Source organism: Pelobates fuscus, chromosome 9, assembly GCF_036172605.1.
Source record: "Pelobates fuscus isolate aPelFus1 chromosome 9, aPelFus1.pri, whole genome shotgun sequence".
Lineage (NCBI taxonomy): Eukaryota > Metazoa > Chordata > Amphibia > Anura > Pelobatidae > Pelobates > Pelobates fuscus.
The window spans coordinates 141,609,058-141,628,064 of NC_086325.1; the positions used below are offsets into that span (position 1 = coordinate 141,609,058).

General features: G+C 40.5%; 3 protein-coding genes across 5 annotated transcripts in view; 1 reads left to right on the plus strand and 2 right to left on the minus strand.

The window, feature by feature from the left end:
* The window catches only part of CIZ1 (CDKN1A interacting zinc finger protein 1), a 37,805-nt gene extending 25,267 nt beyond the window's left edge, over window positions 1-12,538 (plus strand). For 2 of the 3 annotated variants that reach the window (XM_063432601.1, XM_063432602.1), the window contains exons 8-16: window positions 653-711; window positions 877-1,029; window positions 3,340-3,473; window positions 3,562-3,646; window positions 6,234-6,347; window positions 8,366-8,524; window positions 8,879-8,948; window positions 9,309-9,430; window positions 10,920-12,538. In XM_063432601.1, the coding sequence (XP_063288671.1) occupies window positions 653-711; window positions 877-1,029; window positions 3,340-3,473; window positions 3,562-3,646; window positions 6,234-6,347; window positions 8,366-8,524; window positions 8,879-8,948; window positions 9,309-9,430; window positions 10,920-11,396 (1,373 nt within the window). In that variant the 3' untranslated portion in view covers window positions 11,397-12,538. The remainder of the gene's footprint in view (window positions 1-652; window positions 712-876; window positions 1,030-3,339; window positions 3,474-3,561; window positions 3,647-6,233; window positions 6,348-8,365; window positions 8,525-8,878; window positions 8,949-9,308; window positions 9,431-10,919) is intronic. The other variant, XM_063432603.1, reaches the window with a different exon arrangement.
* The window catches only part of ZER1 (zyg-11 related cell cycle regulator), a 491,045-nt gene that overhangs the window by 68,932 nt on the left and 403,106 nt on the right, over window positions 1-19,007 (minus strand). The window lies entirely within an intron of this gene.
* BBLN (bublin coiled coil protein) lies at window positions 14,350-18,971 on the minus strand. Its single transcript, XM_063432604.1, has 2 exons — window positions 18,877-18,971; window positions 14,350-15,206 (listed from the first exon to the last, which is right to left on the minus strand). Exons 1-2 carry the CDS (start codon window positions 18,956-18,958, stop codon window positions 15,022-15,024), a joined length of 267 nt encoding a protein of 88 aa, XP_063288674.1. The 5' UTR covers window positions 18,959-18,971; the 3' UTR covers window positions 14,350-15,021.

Below are 19,007 nucleotides of genomic sequence, written 5' to 3' on the forward strand. Positions count from 1 at the left end.
CACTGAAATGCGAACTAACTGCCTGCGCGTTGTGGGATATGATGAGTCAGAGAGGCTTTTAATGTTCGGGATACACACCCCACACTTAAGCACAAGCTAGGCGATGCTATATTAAAGGTCAGAAGCAAAAGCGACAAAGCATATTATGATTTTTAACCTCAGACTACTGTCACCAAGCGACAGAATTCATTATGACCATCCAGCAAATACCTAACCTGTTTTATAAATGTTAAACTATGTGCACACCTTATCAATGATTTATAATTGTTATTTTACCTTATGTCAAATACCAGAGCTTACAACACTAAGGTTATAACTCAAATGTTATACTATTATCTATTATCTATGATGAAGCCTGTTTCTTTAAAAAAAAAGTGCAATCGTCACTCATGCCATGACACTGTACATTATTGTTTGACCTTGTTAAGCTCGTAGATGCTGTTGTGGCACTACCAGCCTGTATGTTATCTCTTTATTGCACACCAAAATAAAGAATTTAAAAAAAAAAAAAAGAATATTGCAGCTTATTTAAAATTTAAAAAAAATTTAAAATGAAAAAAAAAAAAATTTAAACAATGTACATACAATTATTATTTTGTTTTACTTTAATGAGACATTAAATCGTGTTTTATATTTATTTATTTTTTTACAGGAACCACAGAGGAAGGAGATGGGAAAAGAGAGCGCAGCGTGGAATCTAAATCCACCGAGGTAGGTGCAGGAATGATGAGACGGCTGTTATACTGGAGGGCCTATATTGTTTTCTCTGTTTGCTATTTAGTTCGGGATATTTGCCATGTAACACTATTATAGACTCTAAATCTCCTCCTTTCTGTCCTCACGCTGAATAACTGGATGTGTTATACTTTTTATTAGGGTGGCGGCGGAGGTCGTGCCCTCAAGGTGACCATCCAGCAGAGAAGTGAGAGTCGCACTATAAGCACAACAATGTTAAAACCAAAATGCAGCGGCTCCTCCAGTCCCAGGTTCTGCTGCTACATCTGCAAGAGCAACTTCCATAGTTTGCAGGTAAAAATTAGTTATATGTCTTTACTATGAGTTTTGGCTATTTGGTTTTTTGTTTTTACAGGGAGGGGGAGACCAGGTTAGTAAGGGTTACTCCGACCAACAAAAATCTATTAGTCTGGGGACATTTCCATTTGCAGTAGACTACGTCTATCCCATACAATGAGGCTACATGTGATGGCTCCTTAATCCATTCCTATTTTCTTGAAGTTGCTAGACATACTTGAAAATCAAATTGCAAATGCTCCACTACTAAAAACCAGGTAACACCAAATGGGAGCAGTGGCTGATCTTCCGTGCAGGGACTCTGCAGGTCAAAACCATGCCCTGTTCTCCCTCTGCATGGGGCCGTAATAGTCCACCAATCTCCCACCTACCATAGCCACTGGAGTGTCTGTGTAAGACAATTTCTGTGCGATATAGATTGGCACCACCTTCACCTTCTAATGCAGGCATTCATACCAAAACTTGAGGATCAGTTCTACCCATGTATTATTTACCCTGCTTGGAGACCAAAGTCAGATCCCCCAGCTATAACAACGAACCCAGAAAGCACCGTCTTTGTGGGATTTGATAATGTGGAACTTATTGCTGTGGGGAGAAGAGTCAGATATCTCAGGTCCACATGGGCAAATTGTACTGGATCCAGACACAATGCTAATGGCTTGCAGGTTGCTTTACACAGTGCAATGAAGAGCTGAAAAACAATGCTTTGCGGATGCAGTTTTTTAGCTTGCCTACTTGGGCAAAGAGTTGAGGGACAGCTGGTGGACCCTATAGTGTCAGCATAGACTGGCATATTATTCCATTTCTCCTTTGAAGTGATTTATTATGTGGCTGAGATTGCGAGTACAACTTGAAGAGTTAGCTGATTAGTTGAAGCTTTTGAATGGCCATATTTTGTATATGCAATAGATTTTCACTGGAAGATTTTCTTTTGTCCCTGATGTCAGGAATTAACAGAAGATTAGCCCTTTGTTTGCATTCATTTGTAGTGTTATATATTGTCATGCAGGATATATAGCTTTTATGGTTATATGTTCAGGTGGCCACATCGCATCGAACCTTTATTGCATGTACTGACATACATAGTTCTTTTACTTGTGTTGTAATAGGTTATGTATCACCTAGCACTCTTGCATCCCTGTGTGTATTTTACAGATGATTTTTATTATATTATGTTCAGTTCCTTATTTTAAAACTTTCTCACCGTTGCTCGGCTCCCTCTCATTGAGGTGGGATTGATCCATCGTCTGGTCCTCTCTCCCCTGATGGATCACGTTCTTTTGAACTTTACCGTTTCACTCATTTTCTTGTCTTTCCGTCTCTCTGTATACCGTCTCCCGGCTCCCCCTCTCGTTTCATGTGACTCTCACTAGGATCACCATGCACTTTGGACATTGTGCTTCTTATTTCAACATAGGATGTCCAATGCCATTATTTATTAATAGACCCAAAGAGTTGTTCTTCTTGATGGCCATTTTTAGGTCAATCATTCTTTTATTCAAGCAATGAGAAATATCATACAGAATAAAAAAAATCTGGAGTTAGTGCACACGAACAAGTCAATAATGCAGTTGTCATATACATGGAAGTAAACTCTGAGTTTTTTATAATAATAAACAAAGTAAACTAGATAAACAGGCTAGGCAAGCACATCTAGGCAAGGAAGTTTTCTATACAGTTACGCTACTAAGTTAGTCTAGTTGTATTGAAAGAACGTATATTACGGAGGTAACAAAAGGCTAACCACCAAGCTGGGCAGTCATATATTAAAGTCCAGCCGTACTGCACTATGGCTAGATTAACTCACTGAGAAAAAGTAAGCAGTAAGTGTGAAGGTAATAAGCACAGTAGACTCATAGGTTGTGACACACATGAAGACTAGATATACTGTCAAAAATGCACACAGGGTACGTCTATAGTCAATTTAGCCTGCTAGATGGTGGTAACCCTTCCTAGGAACTTGGGAGTCTCCAATTGCTCGTTCGCATCAGCGACCAATGTGCTTTTTTTTTCTTTTTTTTTTTTTTTCCAGCTCCCAAAGACATAACATTACTACTGTAATCTATGTTTTCCCTTACATCTGTTTGTCTTCCCTTCTTTTTCCCTACATCTAGCTCGCTCTTTATTTTTTTTCAATTAATTTTTTTTGTATTTTATCTAATTTTGTCAGTGAAGTTGTAGGTAATTAATTAACAATCATAGAACAAAAGTTGAAGGTTTTTTTTTTGGTTTGTTGTTTTTTTTTTTTACAAATTGTATTTCCTGCAGGATTTACTTAACGTAACATGGTTTGTGCAATTTCATTAGCCCTTCCAGTCTCATCTGTTAACCGCTCGCCACCAGCAGAAGCTGAAGGAAATCCAGCAGCTCAGCAATGCCTGCCTGGTGACCCTGATGCCCACCGCCAAAGATGGTCAAGGCACTGCAGCAGGAATAGACGGGTAAGTGCTGGTTAACTCTACTGTGGGGATCAGGACAAGATGCCGATATTCTGAGTTGTCTGGATACACAGTGGTTTTGTATCAACAGGAAGAAGCAGTCGAAATGGTGCAATGTCTGTCAGATCCATTTCAGTTCGGACCTCATCAAACATCGCAGAACCCAGGAACACAAGGTATGGAATATGCGAGTTTACCTGCTTGCACACTTCTTTTTTTTAACCATTTCAGCAATAACTGGTAACATGATGGTGTTAAGGCCAATGACCGTAATTTAATGTAACTTATATATCACGTGACAGAAGCTCTTTGTAATCCCTGACTTTGCCGCTCTGTGATTTAGACACACTTGCCTGCCTGCCTCCCCCAATGCAGGCATGAATAGTGTGCCATATAGATTTATTGCCAAACCTCACCTTCGGAAGCCTGCTTTTGGTGCTTGTGCACATTTACTTGTTCTTCTAATTAATTGTCAAGTATTTGCCCCTTGACTATCAAACGGTTTGATGAAAAAATTAAAATAAAACTAATCTCGGTATCCATGTTTTTTGTGTAATTAAGGAAATTAATGTGTACATGAATGTTTCACGCCAGTGTGCATACATTGCACAATATTTAATGACAAAATAACAATATCAAAAGAATAGTTTTAGAATTATTCAGTTAAAGGGACACTATAGTCACCAGAACCACTAGATCTCGTAATTTAGTGGGCATATAGCCAGTCCCTGAACGCTCAGCTTTGTAAACTTGCCTCTTCTGAGATAAGGCAGTGTTTATACACTGCTGCCTATGATCACCTCTAGTGAATGTCACTCAGCCACTAAAGGGACTTCCTGTGTTTGGTCCTGCAAAGATTGCAGGACCAACATTCAGTGTCACTACACAATGAGTCAGTGCATATCTATGAGGAGATGCTGATTGGTACAGCGATTTGCCTTGCATGCACATTAGCTTCCAAATGCAATCCTATAGTGAAGCATTGAATTGGCTGAGATCATCAAGATTAATTAACTCAGCCAGGGAGATTAGCTCTGTGACGCGTAAGGTTAAGGTAAAACCTCTTGTTTATTGCACGTGGGAGGGGGGTGTCTAAATGGTGCATGTTTTTATTCCTAATGCTATAGTGTTCTTTTAAAGGTCAAAATGCAATGCTCATTTCTTTTAATTTGCAGGGTTTTTTAAAAAAATTTTTAGAAATATGTTTACATGAGGTTTCCGCTATGGATACTTACCTCTGGCTCCTGCGTATACATTTTACTGGGAGTGGAGGAGTAAATAAACTTTAAGAGGACCTTCATCTTAGAATGTAATTCTGAACAAAACCTAGAATTCGAGCTACATGTTAGTTCAACCATAATTTACCTCTTTCATACTAACTTCACCCACACTTACATATGCTTTTGTCCAGGAGAAATGGGGCTTTCATTTTACATCAAAAATTTTTATATGAAAGATAATTTAATACGAAAAAAATGTGGGGGGAAAAAAAAGGGTGAGAAATTAAAGGAACACTACACTGCTCATAATAGAAAAAAATATAAATCACTTTTTAGTAGATACACCCCAAATTAATAAATGCATGTATTCATTGGGGTTATATCTTAAAACAATTTGCAAAAGCTGTAGTTCTTATAAACCCCATCGTGGCATACCATTTGCAAACGTAGACAGCCCAGGGTATTCAAAATTGGTTATGTCCAGTCTTTTTTAGTAGCCACCCTGGCCAAAGTTAGTGTTTTGGACAGGGTGCTCTTTCACCAATGATGATATCATCATTATACATTTTACAGCTTTGAAACACTAGGTCATATTTTTGTTCAGCGATGTTTCATGAGTACACCAGGATCAAATATAGAGCTTGCTCCTTTCAATTTATACACATGAAATTTGCCAGATTGGTTTGCCTGAGCCTATGTTGCCTTTGAGATAATATGGCAGCCCAGAAATGAGAATTACTCACGAGGACCTGATACTTGGCTGTTCCCACATGCCCCAAGGTTTTCTGTGACATCAGTAGGGTGCACATGTTTTTACTTCTGTAGTGTGACCCCAGGCTTGCAGTCAGATACTGGCTGGCATACAGGTTGGTTTGCTCAGCCATCAGTTCAAATATGTTATCTGACAAAGAACCTAAAATAGTTCACTGGCTCAGAAACATGTACCATTGTTGAGATGCCAGGTGTAGCTGTGAATGGTGGTATTTTTGGGGTAGTAAAGTATGGAGGTATCTAGCTTTCCTCTGGCACTGTGGGGCATCCTAAGTAAATTCTTGTAGATGGTGGCGAGGCACCATTACTGGGGAACTCGCTTAGGGGCGCAATGTCAGAGGCTGTCATAGAGGACTCGCTTAGGGACTCAAGGCCAGAGGCTGTCATAGTGTCACTGTCCGCAAGACTGTCATTCAGTGTCTCCACTTCTAGAATGGCGTACGCCTCCTCCGCCGTTTAATAGCGTGCCATCTTAGGGAATTTATTTAAGTTGCCTACCTGCCTAATACCCACTACCACACACACCAATTCCCACTTCCACCCACAGAAAAGACCTCACCCAAACCAAAAAAATCTAATTACTGATTACAGATCAAACCGTTGTGACAGGCACCCAAAGGGATATATATTTATTTATTTTATAAAATTACAAAAAATAAATGATTGAGAGACCTCTGAACACACTGGTCACTGATAGAGTGCCATAAATGAACTTGGGGATTGCTGCTCAGGTTACTTTGTCGCAAATATAATGTTTATTCTTTACCCTCAGATGGCCAAGCGTTCCATGCGGCCATTTTGCACAGTTTGCAGCCGTCATTTCAAGACCCCTCGCAAATTCGTAGAACACATGAAGTCTCCAGAGCACAAGATGAAAACCCAGGAGGTAATAAAAAGATTAGAAACATGAATTACCAAAGAATATACTTAAAATCAAACCAGCAGAGCAAAATGTAAAATAAAATATTTTTTTTAGTATCAATGCTTGATCTGCTGTCTGTTGCTTGGAATAGACTATATAACTTTGTAATCTACTGACAGTAGATGCCATCACAGTTATGGTGGTATGTTATAGATATAAAATGTTTCTTTGTGTATTTTACATGGCTTATTAAAATATATAACATGTATCTATCTTGCTGCATCAAAGCTGTTTGTTACAAAACTAGGAACGTCCATGTAACTGCACTAATCGACCATGCAGATTTCCTAAACTGGCATTCGAAACACCATAAACACAGCAGCATGCTATGTATGGTGCTCTTTGGCTTTCTGCTCTGCATAGATGTGCTAAAGCTGAGGTCATCTGTCACTCTTCGCTAGTGAATAATGTCCAAAGTTGCACAAATGTGATATTGCAAATGCAGAAATATGCATGAAAAGGGTTTAATAGCTTAATGTGGGATAGTTCCAGGGGGCTCCTGGCAGCATAACCTTCACAAAGTGATGTAGTGATTATGGTATTTAGTGTATCCCTTTAAATTACCAAGTCTTTCTTTCATCCCTCACCTTAGCCATCACTTCCTACCATGTGTTGCCTCCAAGAGTCTAGTCTTGCTTTCCCTTTCATTCAAACCCTTGCCTACTGTTTTTATCCCTAGCCCTTCCGACATTGTAAATCCACAAGCAAAGGGCTCTCTATTATTCTGTGCAGTATGTGGCTGCATTTGTTGTGTTAAACAGTATGTAATGTCTGCTACATGTGAGCTTGTCTTTAACCCTGGAAAGGACTGTGGAATCTTCAGAACCCCCTACAAAGTTTAGTATTGATGGGATCGCAGGAAAATGTATCCATGTGTCTGAAACTAGCAGTTGGAATTTTGACCCATGTAGCTGGAGCTCAATCCCAGGGCAACATTCTACGTGATCACTGTCCCTGGAAACCAATCAGAACGTGAGAACGAAACCATCGTTGTTGGTGCTGGATTTTTAGGTGTTTAAAAAAAAAAATATTGTCCCTTAAATTGTGACCTTTTGCGATCACTTGGTAGTGTCAGAATTTGTAAAAAAAAAAAAAAAAAAAAAATTACTATTTTTTCTTATGAAAATTACAGTTTTCACATTCATAAAATCCATACAGACTGCTTAAAGGAACATGGTAAACATTAGAACAATGTCATCTTTTTGAAGTTGTTGTTGTGCCATAAACATGTGCCCCTTTGTCCACTGTCATAAATTTTTGTTGTTCTCATACTATGAGGGCTTGAAAGCACGGCTTCTAGTCGTTTGATTTTGGTCTGAGCTTTTCAAGAACGAGTCTCTTAGAAATGCTGTATGCGTTCTCGTAAGCATGCCACGGCATCAGCAAACATAGCTATTGTGATTCTCAAACTATTTAGTTGTCTGCTTTATTCACTCGAACCAGTAGGTAAAACCTCATCTGATGGCACACAGAATTGCAGCCGATTTTAAAATAGATGGATTTATGATCAGAGCAGTCAGCTGATCTGTCAAATATGTCGATGCTCAAGAGCACATGCATGCCCATTATTGTGTTCTTTAGCTTCTCATAGAAAATAATTGCATTCAGTGCATCCCTTGGAAGAGCATTTGGTTGGCTGCAAATGCTGCTCATTTGCCTACAATCCACAATACTTCCTTATGAGAATCGTTGGATTGGACCATAGTCATAAGACATGCTGACAAAAATGGGTGGAGCGGACTGCCGCAAGGGGATTGCTGACAGTCCTGGGAAAAAGGTAAGTAGAGGGGGTTGCACTACTATTAATTTATTATATTAACACTAATAACCTGGTTAAAAAGACATAGATAACCACAGTACAGTGTGCCGTTAATGATCTCAGGATCAGAGACAAATAATCGTGAATCACAAGTTATCAGAGTCCTTAGACTCTGATATGTTTCTTAATGGGCTGATTTACATTTTTCTATCTTACTCTCCAGGCAAGATTGCATGAGAAAGAACCCTGGACTTTAGAGGAGTCAGAGGAACTCATTACAGTGGATGCTGTTGGATGTTTTGAGGACGAGGAAGATGACGACGAGGAAGAAGAAGAGGGAATAAGCGAGGATGACTCTTCTGCAGATACAGAATGTCTTCTGGTAGGTCAATCAGCGCTGGCAGATTTCATTATCTGGTGCCTGGCGGGCTATGCTGCATGGCTTCATGTGAAATTGTTATGGAACTTTTTCAGGTAGACTTTGAGAAGAATAAAAAATGAATTAATGCAGATTTCTCTTTGCCCCTTGTCATCTACTGACCGTTTGGTTGTTATAGCAATCCCATCATCCAGCAGTGGACTGATGGAAAACTGCAAACCATCAATTTTAGCATAGTACTCACTCTCTAATGACTTTTGCCTCGGGCTCTGCTAGATCCACCTGCCTCTATTCCACATAAATGGTCAGAACTTGTTATATAGTCTGAGGTCAATTCATTTACCCATCTCTTTGCAGACTGAAGATGCAACAACTGGTTTTGCAGAACATGAAGAATGGGATGAGTACAGTGCAGACACTACATATGGTGAGTATAGCGTCTCTGAATCAGGGTCTTCACAGACACTATCTCCTCCTTATCAAGGGTTCTGCGTATGAGATAGCATTTATAGTGCCAAATTGCTGTATGCCAACATCTTTATACCAATCTCTCACCCTGCTTCATTATTATTCTTCTGTTTGGAACATTCCTCTTCCCTCTGCTAGGTCCATAAATGTCTAAATAATATATGTCTAGTGGTTTCCCTCACTATGTATTACCCTAAACACCATCTCGCTCTATTTGTGGCCTCTCCATTCCCCATAGCTTTTTAACATTCACTCTTTGGTGTGGTTTTTGTTTCCCTTCTGATGGTCATCCTCTGTGACCCTCCCTGCTGTTTCACAGGCCTGGATTTTATCGTCCCTGTGGCGGGTTATCTCTGCAGGCTGTGTCACAAATTCTACCCTAGTGACTCTGCGGCCCGGCTGTTACACTGCAAGTCCCTGACACATTATCAGAACGTCCAGGTTAGACCCTTCTGCGTTAGCATGGTCTTTGCTTTGTCTCTCTTGTCTCCTCCTACATCCTTTTGTTGTTTCTTGTGTTTTTCTTTTGCGTGACTCTCATTCTACATTCATTGATCATGTTTCCATTAACTCTTATCGTTCCATTGTCTGACTCCTGCATCCTTAGCTAAAACTCATGATTTGCCATAGTTCTAGAATGTCACAGTTAGGTCCGGCTTCTAGACAGTTTGTTACCGCTTTGAGCCTGTTCACATTTGTTTCCTCCATCATTGATTCTTAAAGGGACTTTACAGGTTGAAAAATAGCACACATGTTCAGTTTAATACACTGGAAAAATAAATAAATGCACACAAATATATCTATGAATAGAAGTGTATCTTTTACTTTCTTCTATGTACAGATTATTCCCCTATAATATTGCATAAATGTGGAAATGGCTGAGAATGCTTCCCTCCCCCACGCACCCCCCCCCCCCCTTTTTTTTTTGCAACAAAATTGGTGTGAGGTGGTGCTGCCCCAACCTGCCTCTATGGGCCAGCCTCCAATGCAGAATAATCACTGCTTTAAGCTGTAGTGCTTATGGTGCTGCACACAAGAGGTGCATTAGGTACACAGACATAATAATAATATAATTGCAGGTATAATAGTTAGGGAGACATTAAAAGAGTGTGTCCTATAATTAAAACCCTCCTTACCTTGTGTAAAGTGTTGATACAAACATCTGTTCTGCGTCTCTTGTAGTGGTTAAGAGGTTGTGTACCATAAACACTTTATTGTAGGCAGCGGTCTGGTAAATATAATGTGTCAAAGTCATCCAAAGGGAATTCACAGAACTTGGCATCACTTTAAGTCGTAACCACTCCTTACCCCAGTAAATGCTTTTGAGAAACGCGCTGGGGTGTTAAGTGGTGTTAATTATAATACACACATACCAACAAAGGACTTGTATATAAATATTTCTTAAACAGAAATTTTTGCCCTAAAATTTGCAACTCAGTTTCCACTTTCCGGCGTAGTTAATATACTCCAGAGTCTTTCGAAACCTATCAGAGTTATTCACTAAAGTGTGAATCGTGTGTAACTGAAATTGTACGTTTAAATAGCTGAGCAGAAAATAGCTGGCTTGGATCATTTTCTAGTTTGGCAATTTTTCACCTAATTACTTTTTACTTTAGTGAATATATTTCCTGTTTTTGTGAGACAACCTGCACTATTTTCTAAAACTAACCCTCTTAGTGTTGTAACAGAGGGACACAGTGTAGCACAATTGCGGCAGGAACGTACACACAACAAAAGTGTTGATCTCCTAAAAAAAAAAAACAGACTAGGGAGCCCCCTATACATTATGGCAACCTTATGAGGTGGCCTGTGCTGGCAAAGCTTTTTGTAGGGTTTGCAGTTCCTCAAACGGTGGTGGGCTAAAGCGGAGTTTAGTGCTAAGGTTTGTGCTTGTTTCTATTCACTGCTCTATTACTGTTTCTACTTACAGAAATACAAAGCATCGAAGAGCCATACCGACCCACAGGTGGAATCTGGACCTTACACCAAAATAGCAGAGATTCAGGAGGATGAAGGCGCTTTACCCATCAGTGGAGACAAACCGTGCACACTGCTTGATCAGTCAAATGCTGGTCCTGCAGCTCTGCAAGGAGAGCCAGAGCAGGGATGTGGCACTCTACAGACAGAATGCCAGGCAGGCCAGGGAGATGGAAACCTGGCCCTGATGGGGGAAAGTGAGAACAATTCTATTGCTAGTGGAGGGTCAAAAGCAGCAATTGATCTCTTGGTGGCTACGAGTGAAGAAGACGCAGGATATCTGCTGGAGTCAGAAACTCTGTTGTTGGGAAAGAATTTGGAGAGCGACAGTGCTGCTGGAATATCGATGTTGCAAGAGGAAAATTCTACAACCCAAAATGACTCTGCCTCTCTTTCTAACAGGCGCTCCTCTCGGCATAGATATCAGTGATCCCCGCACCATTTACTGCAAATGCTTCAAACATCATCTCATGAATTGAAAGTTGGTTCTTTAAACTAAAACGTAGGAGAAAGAATTTGAGACAGTAGTGTAGTTAGATAGATGACAGAGGTGAAGACACTGTATCCTTATTTATTCCCAACAAAAAAGGACAGTTTGATCTTTTTACCAGTTATATTAGGGCTACCCTGCATTGATTTTCCAGTCCTAGAAAAGCATGCGTATCATAGTTGAGCACAACAAATTTGAAAATAAGGTGGAGAATGTATACATATTTTAGATCAGGTGTGCCCAAAAATTTTTTGAACTACAACTCCCATGATGCTTTGCATGCCTTCAGAATGGCAAGGCACCATGGAAGCTGTAGTTTTAGAAACATATGGAGATCTACTTTTTGGGCACCCCTGTTTTAGATTATACATGCATTTAAGTGCGTCAGGATGTTAAACGTTCCCATCATCTTTATTTGAACCTTAATTTATGCCAGAATAGTGGCTCCCTGCTGTTGTTATTTCATTTTTGAATAGGATCCTTAAAGAACAGATTGTAATGATGGCATAGACCGTTAGTGGTCCTTAAGGAATTAAGAGCGCTACTTATGCATAATAGGAACATACAGTCCTATATGCAAAATAAATTGCAGTGAAAATTTCAATATAATTTACTATTTTGACAACTAGCAAAGATATGACTTTCTTTAGTTTACTGAATATAGAACACATTAGGAATGGAAAGTGGAGCTACATTGTTTAGAACGGGCTACATCTCCCTGTACATAGATTGTTGATCCTTTAGATGTTGTACCCAGTAGCATTTAGTTTTTTAGGGGCAATTTAATTTTGGAATGTAGTCATGTGACTCAAGAAAAGGGTATGGGTACATTGAAAGTATTTATTCCCATAGAGCCAGTAAAACCAAACTTTTAGAAGCTTTGAAAACACATAATAACCGCTAACATTCAGCCATAAACTTCGCTACCTAAAAAACACCTCAAGTGGCTGGCTGAAGTTTATAGGACAGGTATCTTGCTCAAGATGGAGTGTTTAAGAGCCTCTGCAGCTCTTTGCACTACATTTCCCATGGTGCTCACACAGGTGGAATGTACATAAACCGGATCTAAACTATTCCAATGATCCTGTAGTACAGAAGTTTATTTGTAACAAAAGCTTTTTCTACATTCATCCTCATTTGAAGTATGGCTGAAAATGTCATTCACAGAATCAAGGCTATTTCAGGGATTTCAGTTCCATAGCCATTGTTTACCTGCTGTAATAGTTATATAGAGTGATTGGGCTAAATCCCCCAGTTTAATATCAATCTGTTAGGAATGGCCTGTCTAGCATCAGCTCAGATACCCCCAGCACTCTCAGCCAATCGTTCAGGATGAATGAAATGACAAAGTGTAAATTTCACATTATTAATTTGGCTAAGATGGGAAAAGCCCTGTTTATATCATTCCATTTGTAAATTAATTAATGTTTCATTGGCTGAGTGTCAGCTAGTGTGTGTCTAAAGAAGCTAAAAAATAAATTACATTTGATATTGCCAATGTGGAGATAGACAGATCAGTGTATGTAATGGACTTGACAGCTTACTGTAGGATGGCACCAGGGCACTCTAAGTTACAGCCCCACTATAGTGAACAGTAGTGGTGATAACATTGCTCCTTTTAAGGCTGTAATAATAAAGTATAAAATAAGGACCACTGAAATAGATAATAGGCTCATTTGAACTAGGCCCTTGTTAACTCGTTTCAGTGAGGAGTTATAAGAGAGCAACCCACAAGTTGGGAACCACTTCAGTTTCCATAAGTAAAAACAGACGTAAAAACCCTCCTTCAAAATAGTCAACTATATTTAAAGGGATTCTATATGGTGTTAAAGGAACACTATAGTCACCTAAATTACTTCAGCTAAATACAGCAGTTTTAGTGTATAGATCATTCCCCTGCAATTTCACTGCTCAATTCACTGTCCTTTAGGAGTTAAATCACGTTGTTTCTGTTTATGCAGCCCTAGCCACACCTCCCCTGGCTATGATTGACAGAGCCTGCATGAAAAAAAAAAAAACTGGTTTCACTTTCAAACAGATGTATTTTACCTTAAATAATTGTATCTCAATCTCTAAAGTGAACTTTAATCACATACAGGAGGCTCTTGCAGGGTCTAGCAATCCATTAACATAGCAGGGGGTAAGAAAATCTTAATTAAACAGAACTTGCAATAAAGAAAGCCTAAATAGGGCTCTCTTTACAGGAGGTGTTTATGGAAGGCTGTGCAAGTCACTTGCAGGGAGGTGTGACTAGGGTTCATAAACAAAGGGATTTAACTCCTAAATGGCAGAGGATTGAGCAGTGAGGCTGCAGGGGCCTGTTCTATACACCAGAACTGCTTCATTAAGCTAACGTTGTTCAGGTGACTATAGTGTCCCTTTAAGAATACAAATCTGTGTTCCTAACACTATAGTGCCCTCTGCCCCCACAGTAGCACATAAAGGGTTTACTAAAACAACCAAACAAGCATTTATTTACTCACGACACCAGTGCCGATATCCCTCGGCACTGGGTCGCGCTCCACCTCCACAGACTGGGAGGAGCTAATGGGCGTGTGCATTAGGCCATCCCCATGGGAAAGCATTGCCTCAATGCTTTCCTATACGTTTTCACAGATGCTGGATGTCCTAATGCAGTGGGTGAGGATGTCCAGCATCATTGAACGGAGTCAGACTCCATTAGATTCCCGGAAGCGCCTCTAGTTGCTGTCTGATAGACTGTCACTAGAAGCAGTCAGTTCTGCAAAGTAATCATCGCAGTTTCTCTAAAACTGCAATGTTTTACATTGCAGGACCAAGGAGGACTGTGACACTGCACCCAGACCACTTCAATGAACTGAAGTGGTCTGGGGGCCTATAATGTCCCTTTAATTTGGCAAACCCAGTTAGGACATTGACTTGCTATCAAATTACAAAGTTTTTGACAAATATTTCTTGCTTTATTTTAGTTTTTGTAAAATGTGTTACCTAGGCCATTTAAGTGGGAAAAATAAAATGTTAAGTAAATGCAAGTGTGAGGTATACAACAGTTTGTCTGGAAAATATAATGTAGCTTCAGGGAAGATCACTTGTTGACTTTTTTTATTTTAGTGCAATTGGGTTGTATAACAGAATTATATCAAACAAGTATAGTAAATAGTGGGGTCGTCCAACCAGTAGCTCTGTCAAGTGGTTGTAGACCTCCAACTCCCATGATACTTTGCAAAGCTCAGCCACCATAGGGCTTGTCGGCCCACGATTGATCAGAGCAAAAAAAAAAATTATTCAGAGGTACAGTACCGTGTCAGATATTTTGGTAAGATTGACATTCACGTAAAAGTAAGACAGAAATATAAATAAAATACAAATCTTGGGTTTATTGTGATGGAAATCCTTGTAGTAGTCCTTATCATTGGTCCCACGTGGAAAAGAAATAAATAAAGCAGGTTTTCTTGATAAATATGTAGCGGCATCTTTTTTTTCTAATCATTGTAAAACCGTTAGGAAGGACATTTCCAATTAACTGCTATATAGAAACATTTTGGGGAGATATTTTCCTATGTTGTTGCTGTGCTTTTGGTAACCATTACATCCCTGCTTCCTGCGCACTGTTGGCTCCATTCTGGTTTAACTGCTGCTGAAAGTCACGTCGAGCCTCACGATTTGATTCCAGCAAATCCTGTAGTTGCGCATGTAAGTGGTCATTTTTCTCTTCGAGGTGGTCAAGACAGAAACTAATCTGATCCAGCATAAAATCCAATGCAGCATAATCTAGTGGGGGAAAAAAAAAAAAAAAGGTTCTAGATGAAGAAATAAACGTATCTCCAACACAAATCAGAGCAGTAAATCAAACACTGCATTATACAAATACATGTACCTTTATGTGGTTATCGCAAAAAAGCTGCGAGAGTCTCTCACCAGCTCTTGTTCTTACAATTCAAACTTGTCTTCCAAATATTTGAATATCTTGTTCACCCACTGTACTGTGCTGCACAATATGTTGGGCTTCATTAATATTACTGGCATTTGTAAAGTAACATCAAATGCTTAGTAATCTGTTTAGTAGATATACTTCCAATGAAAACATGCATGCATTTAATTGTGGGGTTTTTTTTTTTACCATTGGGGGTATATCTGAAGCCTTTGCAAGACCTCCACTTCTAACCAAGCCCAGACTCTGGCTGTCCAATTTTACAGACGACCCACACTGCAGCTCTATGAAAAGTCTTTGCAAGGCAGGTATTCAGTAATTACTTGCCTTATGAGTTTAGCTATACTGAAAAACTGCACTTTTTGTAAAATGAGAAATAAAAACCCAGCTGAGGTGCTTTATGGGCCTTTAATAGAAAAGGATCTCCAGGCAATGCCAATACACACATCCACTTGATAAAAGTTTAAATGTACCTTATTTGCTCAATTATAAGACAACCTCCCCAAACTTTGGATCTTGTTGAAGGAAGAAGAAGAAAAAAAAATAAAAGGGGGGCCTGATTATAAAAGACTTATAATAAAAAATCAAATACATATAAAATAATCAAATACACACTAACAGATACACAGCAGACACACATATACAGGCAAAAGGGACAAGTTTTAAGCCACCTTCCTGTTTCCTACCTTTTGGGTGCAGTACTGTAGCTTCCCTGGGATCTAGATGGCTGGTTCAGAGATAGATATATATATATATATAGTGAGGCGGTGTTATCAATTCCCTGGTGTTCCGGTGGGAAGCTTTGCTGTCTGCAGCTCGTCACCCAAGTAATTGGCGCCTCACAAGTGTCAGAGTGTAGCCGTGGTAACCCGCGACAACGCTCTGATCTGGCTGAGATCATGAGACACATATCGGTCTGCAGCTCTACACCTGGCAGAGTTGCAGACCGAAGGTGCAGGCTGTCTATGGGCAAACTGAGTGGAGGGGCACCGCACCCAACAGAGCAAGTCGCCGGGCACTCGGTCAGAGACCAAAGACCCAACACATCAGTCTGCCATAAGGCGAGTTAGGCAGCCCTGTGGCCCACCCCCCCATCCGCACCCCCCCTATGGATCCACCACTGCCTGCAAGCAACCAGGAAGTCCCAGCCAGCATGTGTGCTGAGAGGTACATAACCAGCCAGATATTATAGCCTCGATTACAAAACAACTTATTGCTCAGGGAAAGGCAAGTTCTACTTAACTGAACCTGTTCCTCTTTGGCACCGCCATCTTCTCCCAGCGGTCATTTTCAGCGCCTGGTGCTGCTGAAGTTGCTGCAGTACTCTGACGCATGTGCAAGAATACAGCATTGAAGTGTATGGAGGATCCCCAGGATTCTCCATAGACATCACAATTTCCTGGCGGCTGGGGTGGGGATTGACATTTGTAGACGGTGGTAGCTGCGCCCAGTGTTTAAGAAAGACAGGCATAGGGAAAATAAATATGACAAAAGTAGTCCCTAGTTTGTCTTATATTTTTAGTTAGAAATAGATGCTTTAAAAGTGACACGAAGTGACTAGGAAAAGGTAAGCATGGCAGCGCCGCTTTAATGAGACTTACACCAAAAAGAACTGGTTGGCAAAGGAGACATCCGTGAGTGGATTTTATGGTCCATGATTCCATTGTAGATAATGCGAAGGTGAAAAAAATAAATTCTCAGAGAATATTCCAGTTTGTCATTATCAGATGAGAACCTGCTTTATCTCAGATCCAGAAACAGCTAGGCTTATCTTGCATACAGTAGCAGTGTTTACACGAAAACAGCATTTTAGACATACTATAAACACTAGGTGGGGGATGGGGAAACACAATTCTAAGTTCCATTATCTCTAAAATCTGTGTGTGCGCCTTTGAAAGGTTTCGGTTTTCTATTATAAAGAATCACATTAAAATGATTATATCGGTGGCCAAAGTGCTTATGTAACAAACTGAAAACCCCCATAATCCACCTTGGTTAATTTTGTGGTAAAGAAATTTACAGTCTGTCAGATAACCTTGTATTTTACCTCAATATTACAACGTTTTACATTATATTTGTAAACTAAACACGCAAATCAAAACTAAGTTGTATTATTTTACAAATGTATTTCTAGAAAAGCAGTACCACATTTCACTATCTCCTGAGGAGGGAGCACTATGTCCATGGCTTTAACTAATGAATCACAAAAAGCACATTTATTGCTATTCACCCTATGTACATAGCAAATGCCAGGACTCCATCAAAGAGTGACACTGTGACCCCAGCTCCTTATATCTCTCTTTCTCTCTCCCCTCTCTCTTTCTCTCTCCCCTCTCTCTCTTTCTCTCTCCCCTCTCTCTTTCTCTCTCCCCTCTCTCTTTCTCTCTCTCCCCTCTCTTTCCTCTCTCCCCTCTCTCTTTCTCTCTCCCCTCTCTCTTTCTCTCTCCCCTCTCTCTTTCTCTCTCCTCTCTCTTTCTCTCTCCCTCTCTCTTTTCTCTCTCCCCTCTCTCTTTCTCTCTCTCTCTTCTCTCTCTCTCTCCCCTCTCTCTTTCTCTCTCCCCTCTCTCTTTCTCTCTCTCTCCCTCTCTCTTTCTATCTCTCTCTCCCCTCTCTCTTTCTCTCTCCCCTCTCTCTTTCTCTTCTCTCTCCCCTCTCTCTTTCTCTCTCCCCTCTCTCTTTCTCTCTCCCCTCTCTCTTTCTCTCTCCCCTCTCTCTTTCTCTCTCCCCTCTCTCTTTCTCTCTCCCCCTCTCTCTTTCTCTCTCCCCTCTCTCTTTCTCTCTCCCCTCTCTCTTTCTCTCTCCCCTCTCTCTTTCTCTCTCCCCTCTCTCTTTCCCTCTCTCTTTCTCTCTCCCCTCTCTCTTTCTCTCTCTCTTTCTCTCTCCCTCTCTCTTTCTCTCTCCCCTCTCTCTTTCTCTCTCCCCTCTCTCTTTCTCTCTCCCGTCTCTCTTTCTCTCTCCCCTCTCTCTTTCTCTCTCCCCTCTCTCTCTTTCTCTCTCCCCTCTCTCTTTCTCTCTCCCCTCTCTCTTTCTCCCCCTCTCTCCCCTCTCTCTTTCTCTCTCCCCTCTCTCTCCCCCTCTCTCTTTCGCTCTCCCCTCTCTCTTTCGCTCTCCCCTCTCTCTTTCGCTCTCCCCTCTCTCTCTCCCTTTCTCTCTCCCCTCTCTCTTTCTCTCTCCCCTCTCTCTTTCGCTCTCCCCTCTCTCTCTTCGCTCTCCCCTCTCTCCCCTATCTCTCTCTCTCTCTCTCTCTCTCCCCTCTCTCTTTCTCTCTCCCCTCTCTCTTTCTCTCTTTCTCTCTCCCCTCTCTCTTTCTCTCTCCCCTCTCTCTTTCTCTCTCCTCTCTCTCCCCTCTCTCTTTCTCTCTCCCCTCTCTCTTTCTTTCTCTCTCTCTCTCTCTATATATATTTGCCATGCAAGGGTGGATCTTTAAAGGGTCAATTCTCTAACAGCACTCTGCTACCGCTTAACAAGCACACTAACTAATAAAACATATAATAATTATAAAAAAATTACCTTCTTCTTCCCCTGACACCTCTCCTGCTGGGACAAGAGAATCTCCATTAGGACCAGACATCTTGTGCTTCTTTCTTGTCATGTGAGAGTCATGTGATCACTCTAGGCTAAAACCTGGAAGAAGAGTGACG

What these genes read in the sequence shown, in the direction of transcription:
- BBLN (XM_063432604.1), bottom strand. Translation starts at nt 18,958, where the DNA reads ATGACAAGAAAGAAGCACAAGATGTCTGGTCCTAATGGAGATTCTCTT. An exon ending in GGTGTCAGGGGAAGAAGAAG is followed by an intron (nt 15,207 to 18,876) that starts GTAATTTTTTTA and finishes TTCCCCCACTAG; the next exon opens with ATTATGCTGCATTGGATTTT.